The sequence below is a fragment of the Coregonus lavaretus genome (genome assembly GCF_964263955.1).
Source record: "Coregonus lavaretus genome assembly, contig: HAP1_SCAFFOLD_4332, whole genome shotgun sequence".
Taxonomy (NCBI): domain Eukaryota; kingdom Metazoa; phylum Chordata; class Actinopteri; order Salmoniformes; family Salmonidae; genus Coregonus; species Coregonus lavaretus.
Window position 1 is genome coordinate 7,043 of NW_028160663.1, and position 19,429 is coordinate 26,471.

The 19,429-nt window shown below is 40.3% G+C and overlaps 1 protein-coding gene across 1 annotated transcript; it reads left to right on the forward strand.

Moving 5' to 3' along the window:
• Nucleotides 1-7,396: 7,396 nt before the first annotated feature.
• LOC311121582 (transcription factor LBX1-like) lies at nucleotides 7,397-8,731 on the forward strand (the record flags this gene model as incomplete). The annotated part of the gene is made up of 2 exons (XM_084196043.1): nucleotides 7,397-7,724; nucleotides 8,232-8,731. The coding sequence occupies 2 exons, from the start codon at nucleotides 7,397-7,399 to the stop codon at nucleotides 8,729-8,731; spliced, it is 828 nt and encodes a 275-aa protein (XP_084052169.1).
• Between the last annotated feature and the right edge of the window lie 10,698 nt (nucleotides 8,732-19,429).

Below are 19,429 nucleotides of genomic sequence, written 5' to 3' on the forward strand. Positions count from 1 at the left end.
CAGGATCGAGGGAAAGATGAACGGAGCAAAGTACAGAGAGATCCTTGATGAAAACCTGCTTCAGAGCACTCAGGACCTCAGACTGGGGCAAAGGTTCACCTTCCAACAGGAAAACGACCCTAAACACACAGCCAAGACAACGCAGGAGTGGCTTCGGGACAAGTCTCTGAATGTCCTTGAGTGGCCCAGCCAGAGCCCGGAATTGAACCCGATCTAACATCTCTGGAGAGCTTGAGAGGATCAGCAGAGAAGAATGGGAGAAACTCCCCAAATACAGGTGTGCCAAGCTTGTAGCGTCATACCCAAGAAGACTCAAGGCTGTAATCGCTGCCAAAGGTGCTTCAACAAAGTACTGAGTAAAGGGTCTGAATACTTAATTTTTAATAAATGTGCATCCATTTCTAAAAACCTGTTTTTGCTTTGTCATTATGGGGTATTGTGTGTAGTTTGATGAGGAACAAAAACAATTTAATCCATTTTAGAATAAGGCTGTAACGTAACAAAATGTGAAAAAGTCAAGGGGTCTGAATACTTTCCGAATGCACTGTATGTTGCCCTGAGAGTTGTGCAGAGTTGGTAGAATCTCATTCAACATGATTTACAGCTGTAATTGCTGCCAAAGGCGTTTCCACCAATTATTAACTCTGGGGTGTGAAGACATATGCAATCAATACATTTTAGCTTTTGATGTTTTATTAAAGAACTAATTTGTATTAAAATGTTCTATACTTTTTCTTTCACTTTGAAAATGTGGATCAGGTTGTGTAGATCTGTAGGACAAACAACGAATTCAATCCCTTTTTAGATGTAATTTTAAGGCAGCACAAATGTGACAACTGTGCAAGGGGTGTAGACTTTCAGTAGGCACTGTCCAAATATGAATGTATTGTATGGGTTGAAATTCGTTGAACATGTTGCTCTCAACCCCTCAATCTCTTTATTGACTTCTGTGAATAATTGTACACTCTATTTCAGTAAAACTCTCATTTTAATCCAACGTTTGCAGTGTTGTTCATTGTGAGAGGATGGTTCCACCACCGTCTCCCCTCCATCTATATCCGTTTATCCTCTCCTGTAATTGTAATTCCATTACATCAAATAAAACAAATCTAATGAAAATCAAATGAAAACTAAGGATTGCTGTCATAATTTCTCCCCAGGTCTCCTCTGACAGTTTCCATTATCAAAACCCAATGAATATGAATGTAAACAATATAAACTATACAGGACCCAGCCAGTTAACTCTCCCAAGCCTTTCAATGCTATAGTTTACTGCATTACTGAACTGAGATATGTATATGAGGGAGAAAACTCATTCAAATGAAGTATGCTGCTGGTATAGAGAAGCCATGGTAGTATGAATATAGATGGAATGTGTGGCACTCTTTCCATAGAAGAATGTTAGCCTATGCTCTTATGGGGGCAATTCCGCCACTTTTCATATTCATAATCTCCAGCACCATACCAGTGTCTACATACTGTATGTGAAAACGACACGTTTCAATGATCTGTGGTTAAAAAGATAAGAAAGGTCCTAAAACATGCTTCTCTGTGGATTAAAAGTAAAAAACAGTGATTTTCAAAACCTGCAACGAGTTTCTAGCCCACTGGAGGGTATTTTCTTGCTCGGCACGGCACCGTGAATCTCATACTGTTCGAAAATCACTGCTTTTAAAATGTTTTAACCGTTGATGATGTCATTGCGTATAACTTTTTAACTTTCTCTTTTTTTCCCGTCAAAACTTAGAAATGCACCGTTTTCACATCATTTATGTTAACACTGGTATTGTGCTGGAGATATTGAAAATGAAAAGTGGTGGAGTTGCCCTTTAAAGCCACAATCTGCCATTTCAACATCTTGACCATTGACTGACCATTGAACAGAAGCAAATATTGTGGAATGTACTAAGAAGGATTCAGGTCAAGAGTAGTAGGGTTATGTCTTGCACCCATTGACACTGAAACTCCCTCCATAGAAAACAACAACAACTATATGCTTTGATTTAGATAGACATGATAAACAAAGTCACAACCTGCATCAGATGTCAAGAGTTGTATTCCTTTTGTAGTAATAGAAACGTCCTCCAGTTAAGCACCATGCCACTCTCTACCCAGTCAGTGACGCTGATACGGGTTGTGGCAGGTAGCCAAGCAATTAAGGGCGTTGGGCCAGTAACCGAAAGGGCGCTGGTTCAAATCCCGAGCTGACTAGGTGAAAAATCTGTTGATGTGCCCTTGAGCAAGGCACTTTACCCTAATAGCTCCTGTAAGTCGTTCTGGATAAAGAAGGATGCATGTGTGAAATCCTCCAGGTGGTTCCGTGTGCGACATGAGGCCCCTCCACCCTCGCGTTGGGGTGGGCGGCGGTGCTGGCGAGCCCCTTTCCCGACATCTCTAACCAAACATATGTGCCGTTTCATTGGTTTTCATCATTTTGGGGGTGGAAAGTGTGCATTCCATGATTAGAAACGCTTGTGTCTGGGCTGTACCAACTATGTTATAGGTTTATAGGCCCCCCCAATCACACTGGGTTGGTTGATTAGGGCTCCAGCGGAGCAGACCTGGGTTCAAATACTATTTGAAATTATTTCAAATACTTTAGCTGTGCTTGATTGAGCTTGCCTGTTGCAATAGAATCAATTAAAAAGTCCCAAAAGCGGCAACCCCGACCAGCTGGCACTCTAGGTAGGCTAAAGCAAATGCTTAAAGTATTTGAAAGATTTCAAATAGTATTTGAACCCAGGACTGAAATCTACATTTTGCCCTATCATTCAAGAGGCTAAAGCAAACGATTAAAGTATTTGAAAGATTTCAAATAGTATTTGAACCCAGGACTGGACTCCAGCCTGTTGGCTGGGTCAGTAACAACCTAGGGGAACCAACTGTTAGTGTTGGATTGGGCTGTAATGATACTGGTGTAGTGGGCGGATCCCTGTGGTTACTCAGAGGCTGGGGGTTCTTGCACCTGTTTGGCTTATTTATCCTGTTACCACATTAACTGTGAGAGTATTGCAAGCTGTTTTGTTGTATTGACTGTTGACTTAAATTTTTATATGTTCTATGCATTTCAAGGTTTGGTTCCCATTTAATGTATTGGGATAATATGCTAAAATATGTATAGATTATGTATTTGACTTGTCATGCAGTGCAACTCTTAATCACATGTACGGTCCCAAATGAATACTCTATGGTTGCACAGCACAGTGGACATTCCACCACTTCTTGGGGTTTGGTATAGAAGCATTTAACTATTTACCCTATAGTCACATGAAATATTGTGGTGTCCCATGAGAACCGACCACTACTCTGGTAAATCCACTGGCCAACCGGATTGGCTTTAATCAACAATTGTCCAATGTCAGTGTGCAAATGACCACTGGTAATGACATATGATTTATTTATTAACTGTGAGACATATCTGAGCCCCTATCTTGATCTGATGTTATATGAGATAACATGTCTATGGGGGTAGGCTATAGGCCATCCTTGGGGCCTCACAAAGTGGCTACAATGTGGATAGTTCAGACCAGCTGTCTAATCAGTGTCTAATCCAGGGTGATTGCTGTGTGTCTCCAGTTGTGTGGGTCCAACATGCATCAGTATAGTGTTGAAAGATGACTGAGGGCTTGATTCATTTGTACACACCATAATGTTTACGAGATTATGTTGTTTACAAACAAGGCCCTACTGGGGCGGCAGGTAGCATAGTGGTTAAGAGCGTTGTGCCAGTAACCGAAAGGTCGCTGGTTCTAATCCCCGAGCTGACTAGGTGAAAAATCTGTCAATGTGCCCTTGAGCAAGGCACTTAACCCTAATTGCTCCTGTAAGTCGCTCTGGATAATAGCGTCTACTAAAATGTAAAATGTAAATGTACTGCCTGTGCATATCAATCATATCTTATTCAGAAAGCTAAGGGCCTCTACTTGAGGGGGGGCTATTTATACAGTTCCCCAAAATCTTTGTGTGATTTTACTTGACCGCAGGACTCCTGGTTGCAATAAAAGCAGTTGACATTGGAAGTCAACGACATGTCGGTGCATTGCCAGAGAATGTCGCTTTTGTCGACAGAGTATGACGACAAACCGCCGCAAATATCTATCTTTAACAAGGCAGGCGCTGTATCATAGCAGTAGTATAGGCCTTTGAACAAGATCTGCTTTGGCCCATAGTGGCGGATTCCAACATGCAAGAGACATGTCCATCATAATCAAGTGTGATAGGTGGCTACATGACAAGCATTATGAAGGCTTGGTCTTCACAAGTATTTGCCCTACTTCGAGAATATCACATATCAGCACCATAAACAAAAGCGTTGTGTGTTGTATTCGAGTTTTCCATGTAATCCCATACACAGAAGTCATATTTAGGTAATAAAGCATTACATGAAAGGCTGTTCCCAGCTGTTGACACTTGTGACAAAAATATGCGTTGTTGCTTTGCTATTCTTGATCGGATGTAACAAAAAGTAGGCAAAACAAAGGGGGAGAATGCAGTACGAAATGTGTGAATCGGAGTGTTATGCATTTATTATTCGTTGCAGACCAATACTGAGTCCACATATTTGTGGTCTATTTAGCTAGTATTGTGTCTGTCAGGAATGTAACCTTTGATGGTGCAAATTCGATAATAATACATCGAAAGTGTACATCAATATTCCTATAATTATTACTACTTACTGGGCCTACTAGTAATATGTTTATTGGCTTATTAGCCTAATGTTGTTATAGACAACTATTATATTGTATGTAGCCTCCTCGTATTACTCTGGTGTTACAAAAATAAACACAAATAGGAAGGATATTAGCCGCCAATTGATTGCTACACAATTACGGATTTGAGTATTTTAACTTTAAAAAACCTTTGTCAATTATTTTGCTGTCATGTTTGATGTGGTGTTTTACACCTAAATCCTGACAAATGGGGCGTGTTTCATACAAAACGCGGCACCTAAAAGATCTAACATCGACTCTGAAATCAGATATTACCCCCTTCAAGCAAATATAAATTCTGGAATAAAACTGTCTTGAGTTTTGGCTGTGGGGTAGCAAGGACTTCCAAATGTGATTAAGTTACCAGGAACGCAGTTTACCCATGCACGTAGAAACAATTTTTGAAGTTGACAGAAAGACAATATAGAAAATCCCTTTGTAGCCTATATTTTATAACCACTCTAGCCGAAACGTTAATCACAATAGATTTAGTTCAGAGACACTATTTCGTTCCAAATGTTTCGTTCTGAACCAAATCTTTAAAACATATTGTTAAAACTCAACATTGCACGTGGCATCATTCTTCACTTCCATAATGCCTTATTTTTAAAACTTTTTCGTTTCAATGTTTTTCTTTAAATCCTTTGCTTAGGGCCACATGAATGATTTTGCATTCAGCTGCAAATTACATTTGTAGCATCTTTGAGGCGTGAGGTAAAATATTGGTGATATCAAACCCGGAATACAGTATAATAAATAGACTTCAACCCGACGTTTTTCAAAACAACAATATTTATTACCAGTCTGTTTTTGCTCTGGGTCTTTGACATAATAATACACTATGGTTGTTGATGGAGTGGGAGACGTCCCTTATGCACCAGAATAAAATCTATTTCTCTCTCTCTCTCTCTCTCTCTCTCTCTCTCTCTCTCTCTCTCTCTCTCTCTCTCTCTGACATATTATCATTATGTTGATATTTTATTTCCCCTGGTGTTACATCAGAGCGTGCAGAATGAGCCATCAAAGTGTTTAGTGACGCCTCCTCTTTTTGATGTATCAGTCTTCAGAAACATAACAGTATGCATCAGTTATATCTGAAACATTGCAGACCACAGTCTGGATTGAAATATTGAAGAACTATGTGGACTTTATTATAACGTATATGTAGCCTAGCTTACTATGCAGTTGTGCAGCTAGCTTATGCTATTGTTATTGTACAGTTACAGAATTCACAAATAGATAATAACGTTGTAATATTATGTATAACTATTATAATAGGCCTAAAATAATATAACTTATAATACGAATAATAATACTAACACTTACAATAATATTAATAATAATTCAAATGTATTATAATCTCATTTATTGCATTCATGTTGAGTTATCATATTATTCCACAACGTCCCACATATTATACGGAAATAGTTTGATATTCAGACGGAAAAATAAAGTTGATAATAACATTTAAAAAAATACTTCTATTTTTTTAATGCAGAGGTAGGCTACGTCACCAAAATATAGTATGTATCATTCGTTCCTGTATGCAGATGGACCCGTCCGCTGTCTTTCAGAACGGAAGCAAAATAAAGCATCCTGCCACCGCTAGCTCGAGGACCGGAAGGACCGGGAGAGAGATTTGATAGGAGATGAAATATCTCGCTGATGATGTAAAAGGTCCCTTTCGCGTGAGTTATGACCCGGATTTGGCTAGGCTGAGAGGGATGCATGCTGCTCCCCTCTCCCCCTCTCCCCCTCTCCCCCTCTCCTCCCCTCTTCCCCTTTCCTCTTCTCTCGTCGCCTAGTCTCCTCACTCCCCCGCCCTGAAGGAGTGCATCATCAGTCCTGATATATTGCCTAGCTCCACATTACCTTTAGAAAATAAAGGATCATCCAAAACCATCGCTTTTGGTGAAGGAAAATGTAATTTCTGTACTAACTAGTAACTACTTCTTAGTCCACTGCATAGCATAATTTTACCAACTTCAGAATTATCGAATTAATTTCCAATATTCATATTGGAAACGGTCAAAGTATCTATTTTCTAAAAAAGTACACAGACTTTATTAATGTAATACTACACTTAAATACGCAATGCGAATTAATCCCCCATTGACTGCACACTCTCTCTTGCTCATTTACCGTAAGGCCTATTCTGGTATCTCACCCCAGGACTAATTTAGACCCAAAGATGATAAGAGCACAACGCGTTATAATTCCTACCGGCTCCTCCTCCTTCAAGCCATGCCTTGTAATTATTGGGAGCACCCCACTCGCAAAAGCCCTGCACTGGACTGCAACATAGTCAGAGAGTGAAAGGGAGAGGGCGAAAGTGCCGGTGGGGACATAATTGATTACGTCCTAATCAATATTAACTTGTTAGTCAGTTGTTGCTGCGACTTCTTTGGACATCGCCATTTTCAGGGAGGCACCGTTCCCCTTCGGATTGTCTGCACGTTTTTTGTGGAATAATACTTTCAAGAAGATATCCCGGTTTGGAATAAAGAGGGCTTTTTTTGTGTTTCTTTTTGCAAGAAAGTTTGAAGCCATGGCGTGCATTTGGTGACTGTAATGTGACTTTTTTCGATAGGGTTCGATACTATTTTTATATCTGTGTTTGTTGTTTTCGTTGTTAGAAATTCAAAAACATTTCAAAGTTAGCTTGCATAACTACTAACGCACTAATAATGACATCCAAAGAAGTCGCCAAATGTGATGCGGTCGAGAATAGGAGGCGAAGTCCGTTGGACCATCTTCCTCCGCCTGCAAACTCGAATAAGCCCCTGACACCGTTCAGTATAGAAGACATTCTCAACAAACCCTCCGTGAAACGAAGTTACACCATTTGTGGGACAGCACACCTGATTTCATCCGCTGAGAAGCACCGTTCGTCCAGCATCTCTGCTCTGTCCAACAGGGCACTGCTCACACAAACCTCACCACTCTGCGCCCTGGAAGAACTAGCCAGCAAAACCTTCAAGGGACTCGAAGTTAGCGTGCTACAAGCAGCTGAAGGTAAATATGATGGTATTTATGGCCTTATGTCGATATAACTTTCATAACATTGCAATGCACAATTTAAAGGGAATGTATTATTTTTCATTTAATCTGCGAAATTATAACGATGTAGGGGGCTTATTCGAGTATGAAAAAAAAATGTATGCACTCACTAACTGTAAGTCGCTCTGGATAAGAGCGTCTGCTAAATGACTAAAATGTAAATGTAATATTTTATCTAAAAATAGGCATTGAACATTAGGTTTTAAACAAGATTATTTGCCAGAAAATGTAACCTTTTATCTATTCTGTGCGTAATTTGGAAATGTGAAAAAGAGGCTATTCATGAATTGACCAGCTGTAATTTTGTAATTTTTCTCTTTATGATGAATGCATGACATTAGGTCTACATTTATATGTGATATATAGGCTAATATAAGTAATACAAAACATAGATAATTTATTTGGGGTCAAATGTCTCAAAATATGTTTACAATTTTTAACAATGTATATTTGTTTGTGCAGGGAGAGACGGTATGACACTATTTGGGCAAAGAAACACCCCGAAGAAGCGAAGGAAGTCCAGGACAGCCTTCACCAACCACCAAATCTACGAATTAGAGAAAAGATTCCTGTATCAGAAATATTTGTCTCCCGCTGACCGAGACCAAATCGCCCAACAATTGGGTCTAACGAACGCCCAAGTCATCACGTGGTTCCAGAACAGGAGAGCCAAACTAAAGCGGGATCTGGAAGAGATGAAGGCGGACGTGGAGTCGGCCAAAGCTATAGGTGACGGTATTGTACCTCTGGAGAAACTCGCCAAGCTCGCTGACCTCGAGAAATGTGCCAATGGAACGCTCGGACATCACCCGCGAGCCGATTCTCCCGCGCAGAGTGGCCAACAAGAGTACGTGCTCGCTCGCAAACTGCGGATGTCCCCCCTGTCGCCATTTTCAGACCACACAACAAGTAAAGAATGCTCGGAGGACGACGAAGACGTGGAAATTGATGTGGATGACTGATTGCGCAGTGGGATAATGAAAGACAAAAAAGTACGAGAAAAAGCAGCAACAATCCTTACACGATTGTAACTTTTCCCTGCTGATATTCGTACATAATCTCAGAACATTTACTAGTCTCTTGTGACTTTTGTATCGGCACACAGATATTCACAGTAAGCATGAACAGTACAACAAATAGCCTATGCAGTGCTATATTCAATTGTATTCATCAGCAGTCGGACAGTTTCCGCTTGTCTTCAAATGTCAATGAAAGCAATATAGGTTTCATAATCAGAACTAAAGATAATGCTATTATTTTGAAACATGTCATTATCTATCAAACACACCTCTTTTAGTTATTTATTTCTCTCTCTCTCTCTCTCTCTCACACACACACGGACACACGCACACACACACACACATTGATCCTTGTTCATATTTATGTAACACCATGTCATATGCTTAAAGTACGTCAGTTATGAAAAATTTTCGATAGCTTTTGCATGTTGAAATGCATGTTTTGTTTTGTTGATCATATCTATTTATTTTTCCTTTTAAATTATATCGCTTGTTTATTTTTTGAGACATACCTTATCATACATATAGGCCTACTCGAGTTCAGACCGTTTGTATACAGCGTTTACATAAATAGCTAGTCATATTTACACCAACCATAATCCTTATGCTGCATTGCATGATACAAAAGGTAAATTCAAAGGATCAAAAACCAAGTTATGCGTTTTTATAGAGAAATGATCAAACGAAGGTTATAAAAATACAAAATACTGCGGTGATATTTCGATATGGAGCTACAGTTACTGGACCGTAGGAATAGATTCATTTGTTTGGATACAATATAGTACTTTACGGTTGAATAGATTTGTTATGTTTTGTACACCTGTAAGTGCCTTTCTAAAATCAGGACAGTATTTGAAAACCAATGCACATTCTGTAATGTATATACTATGGAAATAAATGGCTTTTCTCAACACGTTGTTTATGTTATTATTAGACTGATAGACTATAATTTCGATATTTTATTATAGTCCTAGTAAAAATGGTGACTATATGTAGAATTATCAAGGGGGAGGACTAAAATCCTTTATGAAGCTAATTCAATGCAGGCCTATAATATGGATGTTTATAGTAGCCCATTTAGCAACCATGATCCCTTATAATACTTCAATATTTTTTGTTCCATTGTATCCCATTTGTGAGGATACTCTAAACATTTTGTGGCTCAGCCATCTCACTCTCTTTCAAACTGCTAAATGCGTGTCTTGGCTTCTTGACCCGGCAACGTGTTTCCCCATTCGGGACGAAATTTATGTGAGAATCGCAAATCTGGTGCTGGGGGAGAAAAGAGGGTCTGGGATGCCACAAAAACACAAAGTTTTGGGCCAGTTTCCCTGAGCCTTTATGTTTGTGTTTTTTTGTTCTGCGGGACCGCAGGACGAGGCCATAATTTTGAGCGTAAAGCATGAAAACTGGGGACAAATGAGATGCCTTCCCCGATGTGACAAGTCACAATGGAGCCCGCCCGGTCTCCCGCAGGCAGCAATGCTGAGACAAGTGTGTCCCACCGCACAAAAAGGACTCAAACGTTTGGAGGCCATATGGTTTTTGAATTTTCCTCACAATTTCAGACAATTTGATGGATTGACTTAACCCTCCTTTTAAACTGTTTAACTCCCCGCGAACAAAGGCCATAATGCATACACAGGCCCCTCTCTTCACGAGGGCATCTGCGACCATTAATGTCTAGCCCCTTTTCTTTGCCTTTTTAGCCTGGCATTTGGAACAAGTCAATGAATTACAATGAAACTGGCTCTTTTTTTGTCCAGCCACTTGTCTTTCTTCCCTTTCTAGGCCCTGAAATAATATGTTTGACTTTTGTCCAGGAACGTTTTTCTAAACAACAAAATGCGGCACATTTTGTGTGAGAGTGTTTTTCATGTTAAGTAGCCCGAGTCATAAAGAGTTTAGAGTGTGACATTTATGCCAAAGTCTAGTTAAAAGGAGTCTTTCGTTGCTTTTCTTCTCGTGTCTTTTTCTTCTTCTCTCTCTATTTCTTTTGTCTTTGCGGAGTTTAATGAAGCTGAAAACATGGTGATGTGAGAAAGAGTAATAAAGAAAAGCTTTCTTTTTGATCTAGAAGGGCCTTGTTTAACCCTCCGTCTTTTTAAGTAGAGGATTGATGCTGCTAAAGAGAGCTTTCCTTCTCAATACTTTTTGGAAGCTGTTCGCATTAGTTTTATCATCCCACTCTATTATAGCCTATAACGTGTAATCTATACTATTTGTAGGCCTATAGCTTCTCATCTTTACTAGAATAAATGGGTAGTATGCCTAAAAGGCTAATAATAATAATAATAATAATAATAATAATGTAATACATTGATTTCTATATTTGTTATTTTTCAATTAGCCTTTTTAGAATTATATTAGCCTTATTAACATTGAACACCTAACCTGTGTCTGGACTTAGATCTGAATTTTCAATTAAGCTTCCCTAAAAATTAAAATATTCATAATTCGTTACAATATTCAATAACATTGTAATTATAATGGGTACAAGTAAGCTACTTATTTAAAGTAAATTATTGACTGAAATAATGTGGGGGAAACTATTACCACAACCAACCAAAATGTTGAATTTATTTGGTTGAGGGTCGATGCTTTTAGCCTACACTGACGGTTTGGCAAGAATGGAATAAAACCTAGCATACTTTTCTCAAAGCCTTAATTAATTAGCTGGAGGACTACATACAATTTTATTCCGATGACAATGTTAGGCTACTGTAGGATTCTCCAATAATATCTGGATATGGGCAGGCTATATGACCACACAAACACACACATCGGCTAAGGCTACCCACACAAACAACAGCGCGAGCATTGATCGGCTACTTGACTTGACTGCGCGCGTGGTCGCCAAATAAACCCCCTGCGCTTTTGATGGAAAAAAAAAAAGCTGCTCGAATTCTCCCCACCTCCTTATATCACTCACGCCTATTCTGAATAAAGCATATTTATGGTCGGGGAGAGTGGAGAGTGTTAAGGCAGGCTAAGTTTATGGATTTCACTTGCTTATTTTATGAGCGGTTGTCAAGGCGATAACTAATACGACAGTCAGTGGGACCAGCTCTTGGTAATTAATCCGTTGGTCTTAAGTGTATTTCAGTTCAAGATGGAAAAAATCACTAATTCAATCGTCCGGAAAATTGAAGTTTGATGCATGAGTCCCTGCTGAAACAATGGGGCTGGCCACCAAACTCTCTCTCTCTCTCTTCATCTCTTTTTCTTCCCTTTCTGTGGTCCCTTCATTTATCTGTCTATTTCTTTAGTTTTTCTCATTGTGGAAACATTTATTACAAGAAAAGCAGGAAGAACTTATCTCTGAAGCTCATGATAACTGTAGCCTTTATAAGGAGAAATGTAGGTTAGCAAAGTTTTCAATCTAAACTGATATCAACCCGACGTTAATTTTTTTTATAGGCCAATGTATCTCAAACTAGCAAATTGTCACAGCCACAGCTAAAATGAATCTTTTCAGCCTTATATCTTTTATTTGAAAATATAATGCATGCAGTCTATGCATTTTTTATTTGGCTATTCTATGAATAACCTACATAAATCATGAGAATAACCTACATAAATCTTTTGCTGCACCAAAAGTCAAAATCTGATAAAATATTCAGGTATGCAGTTGTCAGTGAACGTCTCTAAATAGGGACGAATACCAAAGTTTTAATCATACCGTTCCTGGAGAGCCAGTTAATACTTCAAACTTCAATTTTACGGGCGATTGAACTAAGCATGTTCCTGACAGAATTGATGTATGTATTAATTTCCTTTAACTGTTGATTAATTAGCCCGCGCTGAAGGCTCAAATGGAACTGTTTGCTTCAAATTTGCATATTAATCAAATTGTAGTTGATCATTCGCACGAGGCATGTGATTTAGGAGGGGAACATATAGGCTTGGTAAAAAATATATACCCCAACCTTGGAAATATTTTCTTTCCTCTGCTGCCGCTGAGTTGCCTGCACTGTATTAAAACCAAAGACGCAGAACGAGTTAGCTTAGCTATTTCCAGCAAACAGAAATTGCCTGTCCGGTTTTATGACGGCACACCGCTGAGCAGGCAGATCTTAATGATGTGTCCTGTCAAAATGTCACCGATTTAAACGGGGAAATTTACCACTACACAAAACCTAATTTTTTTCTCTCTCTCTTTTCTATTTTCTCCCTCTCTCTCTCTCTCTCTGTGTGTGTGTGTTTGCAAGCAAGCAAATACAGTAGGCATATATTATGTGTGTGAGTGTGTGTCTTGAGGCTGTTTCTCATTCTGAGAGAGAGGTTTAATGTGAAAATGTAATGTATGACGTCTGATGGGTTGCATCAGATTAGTCAAAATGATACACATTTTCAAAGGCTGCCATCTTCTGGCTAAATACACTCACTCACTCGCTCACCCAAAAGCGCTCCTCTATAACTTGAAGTTTATCTACTCCTGTAAGTATGGTGCCACTGCCACCTTGTGGTCGATTTCTATCAAGCATCTCAGCGTGGCCTTACATTTGGTAGCCATAAGATTCAATATGTACAGGTAACTGCCAAAATAATAGAAACACTTGAGTAAATGAGGGATACAAAGTATATTGAAAGCAGGTGCTTCCACACAGGTGTGGTTCCTGAGTTAATTAAGCAATTAACAGCATGTTATCCTTAGGGTCATGCATGTGTAAAACAACAAGCTCTCACTGCAGAATTAGATGTTCATCCAAGTTCTCCAAACACGTTTCAAAGTTGCTCCAAATGTAAAATTTCGAAGTTCAGGGTTAAGTTAAGTTTAGGCACTCATTGTAAATGGTCAAGGTAAGGGTTAAGGTTTGGGATAGGCTTACAACCCAAAATAAAATAAAAACATTTCCATGAGTGTGATCAAACACGCAACCTTCTGATCCAGAGTCATGGGATCCACCACCTCCGTCCACAATGCCCTAGCAAAACCCAAACCTACTTGATGGTAATAGCACTCACCGTTGCCCCTAGTAGCCGGTTATGAAGGCATTTCTTGTCCTCAGGACGTGGATAGATGTTCAATTTCAACGTCAATCTTGAACGACCTGGCTGGTATAAAAATGCTGGGCAGGCCATTATTTTGGCTACCATGGCTATGCCCCCATAGGATGACAATGCCCCCATCCACAGGGCACGAGTGGTCACTGAATGGTTTGATGAGCATGAAAACGATGTAAACCATATGCCATGGCCGTCTTAGTCACCAGATCCAGCCTGGTCCCATAGACTAGACTTAACATACTAAACGTAAATCCATCAGATCTCAACCCAGTTGAACACTTATGGGAGATTCTGGAGCTGCGCCTGAGACAGCGTTTTCCACCACAATCAGCAAAACACAAAATAATAGAAACTCTTGTGGAAGAATGGTGTCGCATCCCTCCAACAGAGTTCCAGACACTTGTAGAATCCATGCCAAGGTGCATTGAAGCTGTTCTGGCTTGTGGTGGCCCAACGCCCTATTAAGACACTTTATGTTGGTGTTTCATTTATTTTGGCAGTTACCTGTATGTCTATACTGTTCACTTCCCCCTTGACAATATTGTTATCACTGTAGGTTAGAATTTAACTGTAATATCAACATAGATCTATGACTAAAAAGTCAAGCAACCCCTGGGTTCCTGGTTTGGTTCTAGATTCAGAGATTCATAAATGAAGAGAGAAGCGGTATGACCCACTTTTGAAATTGACTGTTGTTCCGATGAAAAATAAAACACATTCAAATTGAAATAGCAAAAAAAGACATTTACTGAAGATAAAACAGGTGAGAGGGGGGTTAGAGTGGAAGGAGGGATGAAAAAAAGAAACGAAGATAAACAGCAGCATTGAGCGTCTTGAGAGGTGAGGCTCTCATCCTTCTGGATGTTTTCCTCTTTCATGGAAGCCACTTTAGCCTGAAAAAGGAAAGGTAGACAATAGAGAAAAAGCTCTGAAAATAGCTATTAGCACTGGATATTAGTATCAACCTAGTTTAATGATTAACAGTATAACAGAATATGATAGTATGAGTATTACTGACAGGCTTCTTGTTCTTCCTCCTAAAAAGTCTCTGGAGAGCTGAGAAGAATCCGGTTCTATTTTTCTTCTGCTTGGTGTCAGGTGAAGAGATTATGTTGTCATCAGTGGTAGAGGTAGACTTCTCTGCAGACTGATCCAGGCTGGTAGCATCAATAGTAATGGTAATTCTCTTTCTCTTGGTTGAAGCATCACCCACATGGAATTCAGGTTGGTTGGAGGCTCTCAGGGCCGTAGACCAGGGGTTCTCAAACTTTTTGTGTCCGGGGACCCCTTTTGTGATAGCAAATTCATCAGGGACCCCCTCATAATCAGAAATTAAAAAGCATACAAGGAGTTTTACTATGACTTCTGCGGGGCATGGCCGGACGAACTAAGGCTCAAGCGCCTCGGGCCCTCTTGTTATCGGAGAGAAAATTGTTCTGTTTTAAAGATATTTTCCTGCAATTCTACACATTTTGCAAGGAGGCAGAGAGAAAACGTTGCAGTTTTAAAGTTTAAATTACAGTGCATTTATGTAAATAAATAAAAATACAGGAAGTATTTAGTAGAAAAATATATAATGGTGGTGTACTGTGGATACCAATATCCCTGAGAGCCTCCCAGACCCATGTTGCCCAGGGTTAAGAACATAAATTGTACATGAATAATATTGCATTGTATTGTATTACACCCTCTAAACTAATTTCACAGATCCCTTGGCCAAAATTAGTTTAATCTGTTTAGCTATGTTGTTAATATTTACTTAAAAATGAATTATTATTATGTATTTGGAGGGTTGGAGTGAGAGGAAGGATGAGGAAAAACAGAAGCATCATTGTGGGTGCCTTCAGCAGTGAGTGTCCTCAGTGGGTGACTTCAGCAGTGAGTGTCCTCAGTGGGTGACTTCAGCAGTGAGTGTCCTCAGTGGGTGACTTCAGCAGTGAGTGTCCTCAGTGGGTGACTTCAGCAGTGAGTGTCCTCAGTGGGTGACTTCAGCAGTGAGTGTCCTCAGTGGGTGACTTCAGCAGCGAGGCGCTCAACCACCTAGATGTTGATTTCATCCTCTTTCTTGGAAGCCACTTTAGCCTGAAAAACGAAAGGTATAAAATATAGAAAACCTATTTTACAGACAGCCATTATCACTGGATATTAGCATCAAAATAGTTGATAAATGATTATGTTAAGTACAAAAGAGAATTACAGTATGAGTTATTACTTACAGGCTTCTTGTTCTTCCCCCTGAGAGCTCTCCAGAGAGATGAGAATAATCCACACCTCTTCTTCTTCTTGGCAGCAGCAGTTGATGAGATGTCGTTGACATCAGTAGTAGAGGTAGACATTTTCTCAGCAGACTGCTCCAGGCTGGTAGCACTAGCATCAACTTCACGTAAAGCAACATGGCTACTCTTGGTTGAACCCAAATAAATAGTGATGGTAAGCCTACTTCCCTTGGTTGACACATCAGCCACATGGACCTCAGGTTGGTTGGAGGCTCTCAGGGTGGAGTCATCATCCTGAGACACTAGGTTTGTAGCAGTCTGGAGCAGGTCATTCGCCACAATGGAAACACTGGTAGACAGAACCTGAGATACTAGGCCTGCAGCAGACTGGATCAGGTCATTCTCCACAATGGAAACACTGGTAGACAGAACCTGAGATACTAGGCCTGCAGCAGACTGGAGCAGGTCATTCTCCACGACAGCAACACTGGTGGACAGAACCTGAGATACTAGGCCTGCAGCAGACTGAATCAGGTCATTCTCCACGATGGCAACACTGGTGGACAGAACCTGAGATACTAGGCCTGCAGCAGACTGGATCAGGTCATTCTCCATTATGGAAACACTGGTGGACAGAACCTGAGACACTAGGCCTGCAGCAGACTGGATCAGGTCATTCTCCATGATGGAAACACTGGTGGACATAACCTGTAGAGTCTGGAGGAGTGTCAGTGGCTCCCACTCATCCAGGAAGAAGCTCTCTACAGAGGGGAAGCTTCTTCCTTTCAGAGCTGGGGGAATGTAGGGGGTGTACCCAACAGTCCAGAGCAGAGAGCTGTCGATGGCATTCGTGTAGTGGAACTTGTCGCCAAGTACCTCTGCAAAGCTCTGACGGATGTTCTGACTCTCTGACTCTGGACCGTCAAGGGCGTTGAGTTGGGTCACCATTGAGATCCACCCTGAAAGAAACAATATGGCAACACAGGGTAAATATAACAGATTTTTAGCATTGTAAAGAAGGAATATTCTCCTTTTCACTAAAGGCAAATGACGAGTGTGTCTCAATAATATCTAATTTCTCCTGAAGTGTGCACTTGTTCACTACTTCCCACAAATCTAAAAACATTGGGTTGAATAAACTATATTTATTATACCAGTCATTTCCTTTCAAATCAGTGAAGTGAACAAATGCACACTTTGGTACAAAGGAGAGATCATTTGGACATATCGTAAGTTTATAACTTCATTTTGCATGGTTACATGGCTTGGTAACTAACAACAAATGCCCCAAGTCATCTTAACCTATGTTATATTTTATATTTCCTTTCAACTAATAATTCAACCTTCAATTAATATTTTAGTTTCAAGATGGAAATTAATTTAATTGTTCTTACCTGAATTTACTTCATTGTCCTTAATGGAACAATGTCTGTCTTCAGAAAAGGATAAATGAAAAGCTTGCCATAATGCTGTCTCTCTCGTTGTTTGTCGATCAAGATCTGTTGAATTCTTGAGATTTCTGAATTTATCTCTTGGGTTCTGGAGTTCCATGTGATGCGTCAGCATTGTGACAATCTTGGTCGCATGGAGATGGTATTCTTTATACAGAATGGCATTATGCAGTGTTTGGAATCGGAATGGGAATGAAATTCTGTTTACCACACACTCTGGCTATAAACAATATGCAAAGAATACCTCATCGTTGATTGATTTTAAATTGATTATCAAATGTTTATACATTACTGCAACCATGCGCTTTTCCTTACCTGGGCAATGTGCACAAACAGTACATTCGGAAAGTGTTCAGACCCCTTCCCCTTTTCCACATTTTGCTACGTTACAGCCTTATTCTACAATGGATTACATTCATTTTCCCCCTCATCAATCTACACACAATAATCCCAAAAGTACATTTTGACAGGAAAATGGTCCAATTCACACACTTATCAAAAGAACATCCCTGGTCATCCCTACTGCCTCTTATCTGGCGGACTCACTAAACACAAATGCTTCATTTGTAAATTATGTCTGAGTGTGCCCCTGGCTATCCGTAAATAAATAAATAAATAAATAAAATAAAATTGTGCTGTCTGGTTTGCTTAAAATAAGGAATTTGAAATGGTTTAAACTTTTACTTTTACTTTTGATACTTAAGTACATTTTAGCAATTCCATTTAAATATACTTAAGTATATTTAAAACCAAATACTTTTAGACTTTTACTGAAGTAGTATTTTATTGGGTGACTTTTATTTTTACTTGAGTCATTTTCTATTGAGGTATCTTTACTTTACCTCAAGTATGACAATAGAGTATTTTTTAGAGTATAGACAGGTGTGTGCCTTTCCAAATCATATCCAACCAATTTAATTGACCACAGGTGGACTCCAATCAAGTTGTAGAAACATCTCAAGGATGATAAATGGAAACAGGATGCACCTGAGCTCAATTTCAAGTCTCATAGCAAAGGGTCTGTATTTTTACAAAAATATATATTTAGAAACATTTCTAAAAATCTGTTTTCGCTTCGTCATTATGGGGTATTGTGTGTAGATTGTGTCACGGTTTCGGCCGAGGCTGCTCCTCCTCCTTGTTTGGGCAGGCTTCGGCGGTCGTCGTCCCCGGAGTACTAGCTGCCACCGTTCGATGTTTCATGTTTGTTTGGTTTTGTCTGTTTGTACACCTGTCCCTTGTTAGTGTTTGATTTGGTTGCCTATTTAGTTTTCGTGTGTGGGGGCAGGTGTTATGTGGTATTGTTTATTGTCAAGCTGTTGCTCTTTTTGTATTACTCTCGTGTTTGTTGTTTTCCGAGAGTCCGCACTGTGTTCGCTATCTTCATTTTACGCACAGTGTGTGTTGTGCGTAATTTGTATTTTGCCTCCCGGTTGGGTTGGCTGTTCGCCTGTTTGGTGCTGCATTTTGTTAACTAAAGTCTGTTGACGAACGCCCGTGTTTCCTGCGCTTGATTTCCTCACCGCATCTAGACTCAGCTACTGACAGAATACCACATCCCATCATGGAGTCAGCAGGAGCACCCGCGCCGACAGAGGTCATGGAGGACCGTCTTCGTGGACAGGAGGACCGGATTAACCAGATCGGTCACGCCTTGGATCGGGTGATGAACACTCTCCACCGATGAGAAAGCAGCGGGGTACCCACGCCCCCACCTACCGGACCATCCCCATCGGTCAGTCCTCCTGCCCACATTCCGGAACCCAGTGGGATTCGGCTCTCGCTCCCGAGGGCGTACGACGGCTCCGCTGCCGGGTGTCAAGGGTTCCTGCTACAGGTGGAGCTCTACCTCGCCACCGTACACCCGGCGCCCTCGGGACACGAGAGCGTCTCCGCCCTCATCTCCTGTCTCACCGGCAAGGCGTTGGAGTGGGCCAACGCCGAATGGAGGAGAATGGACGCCG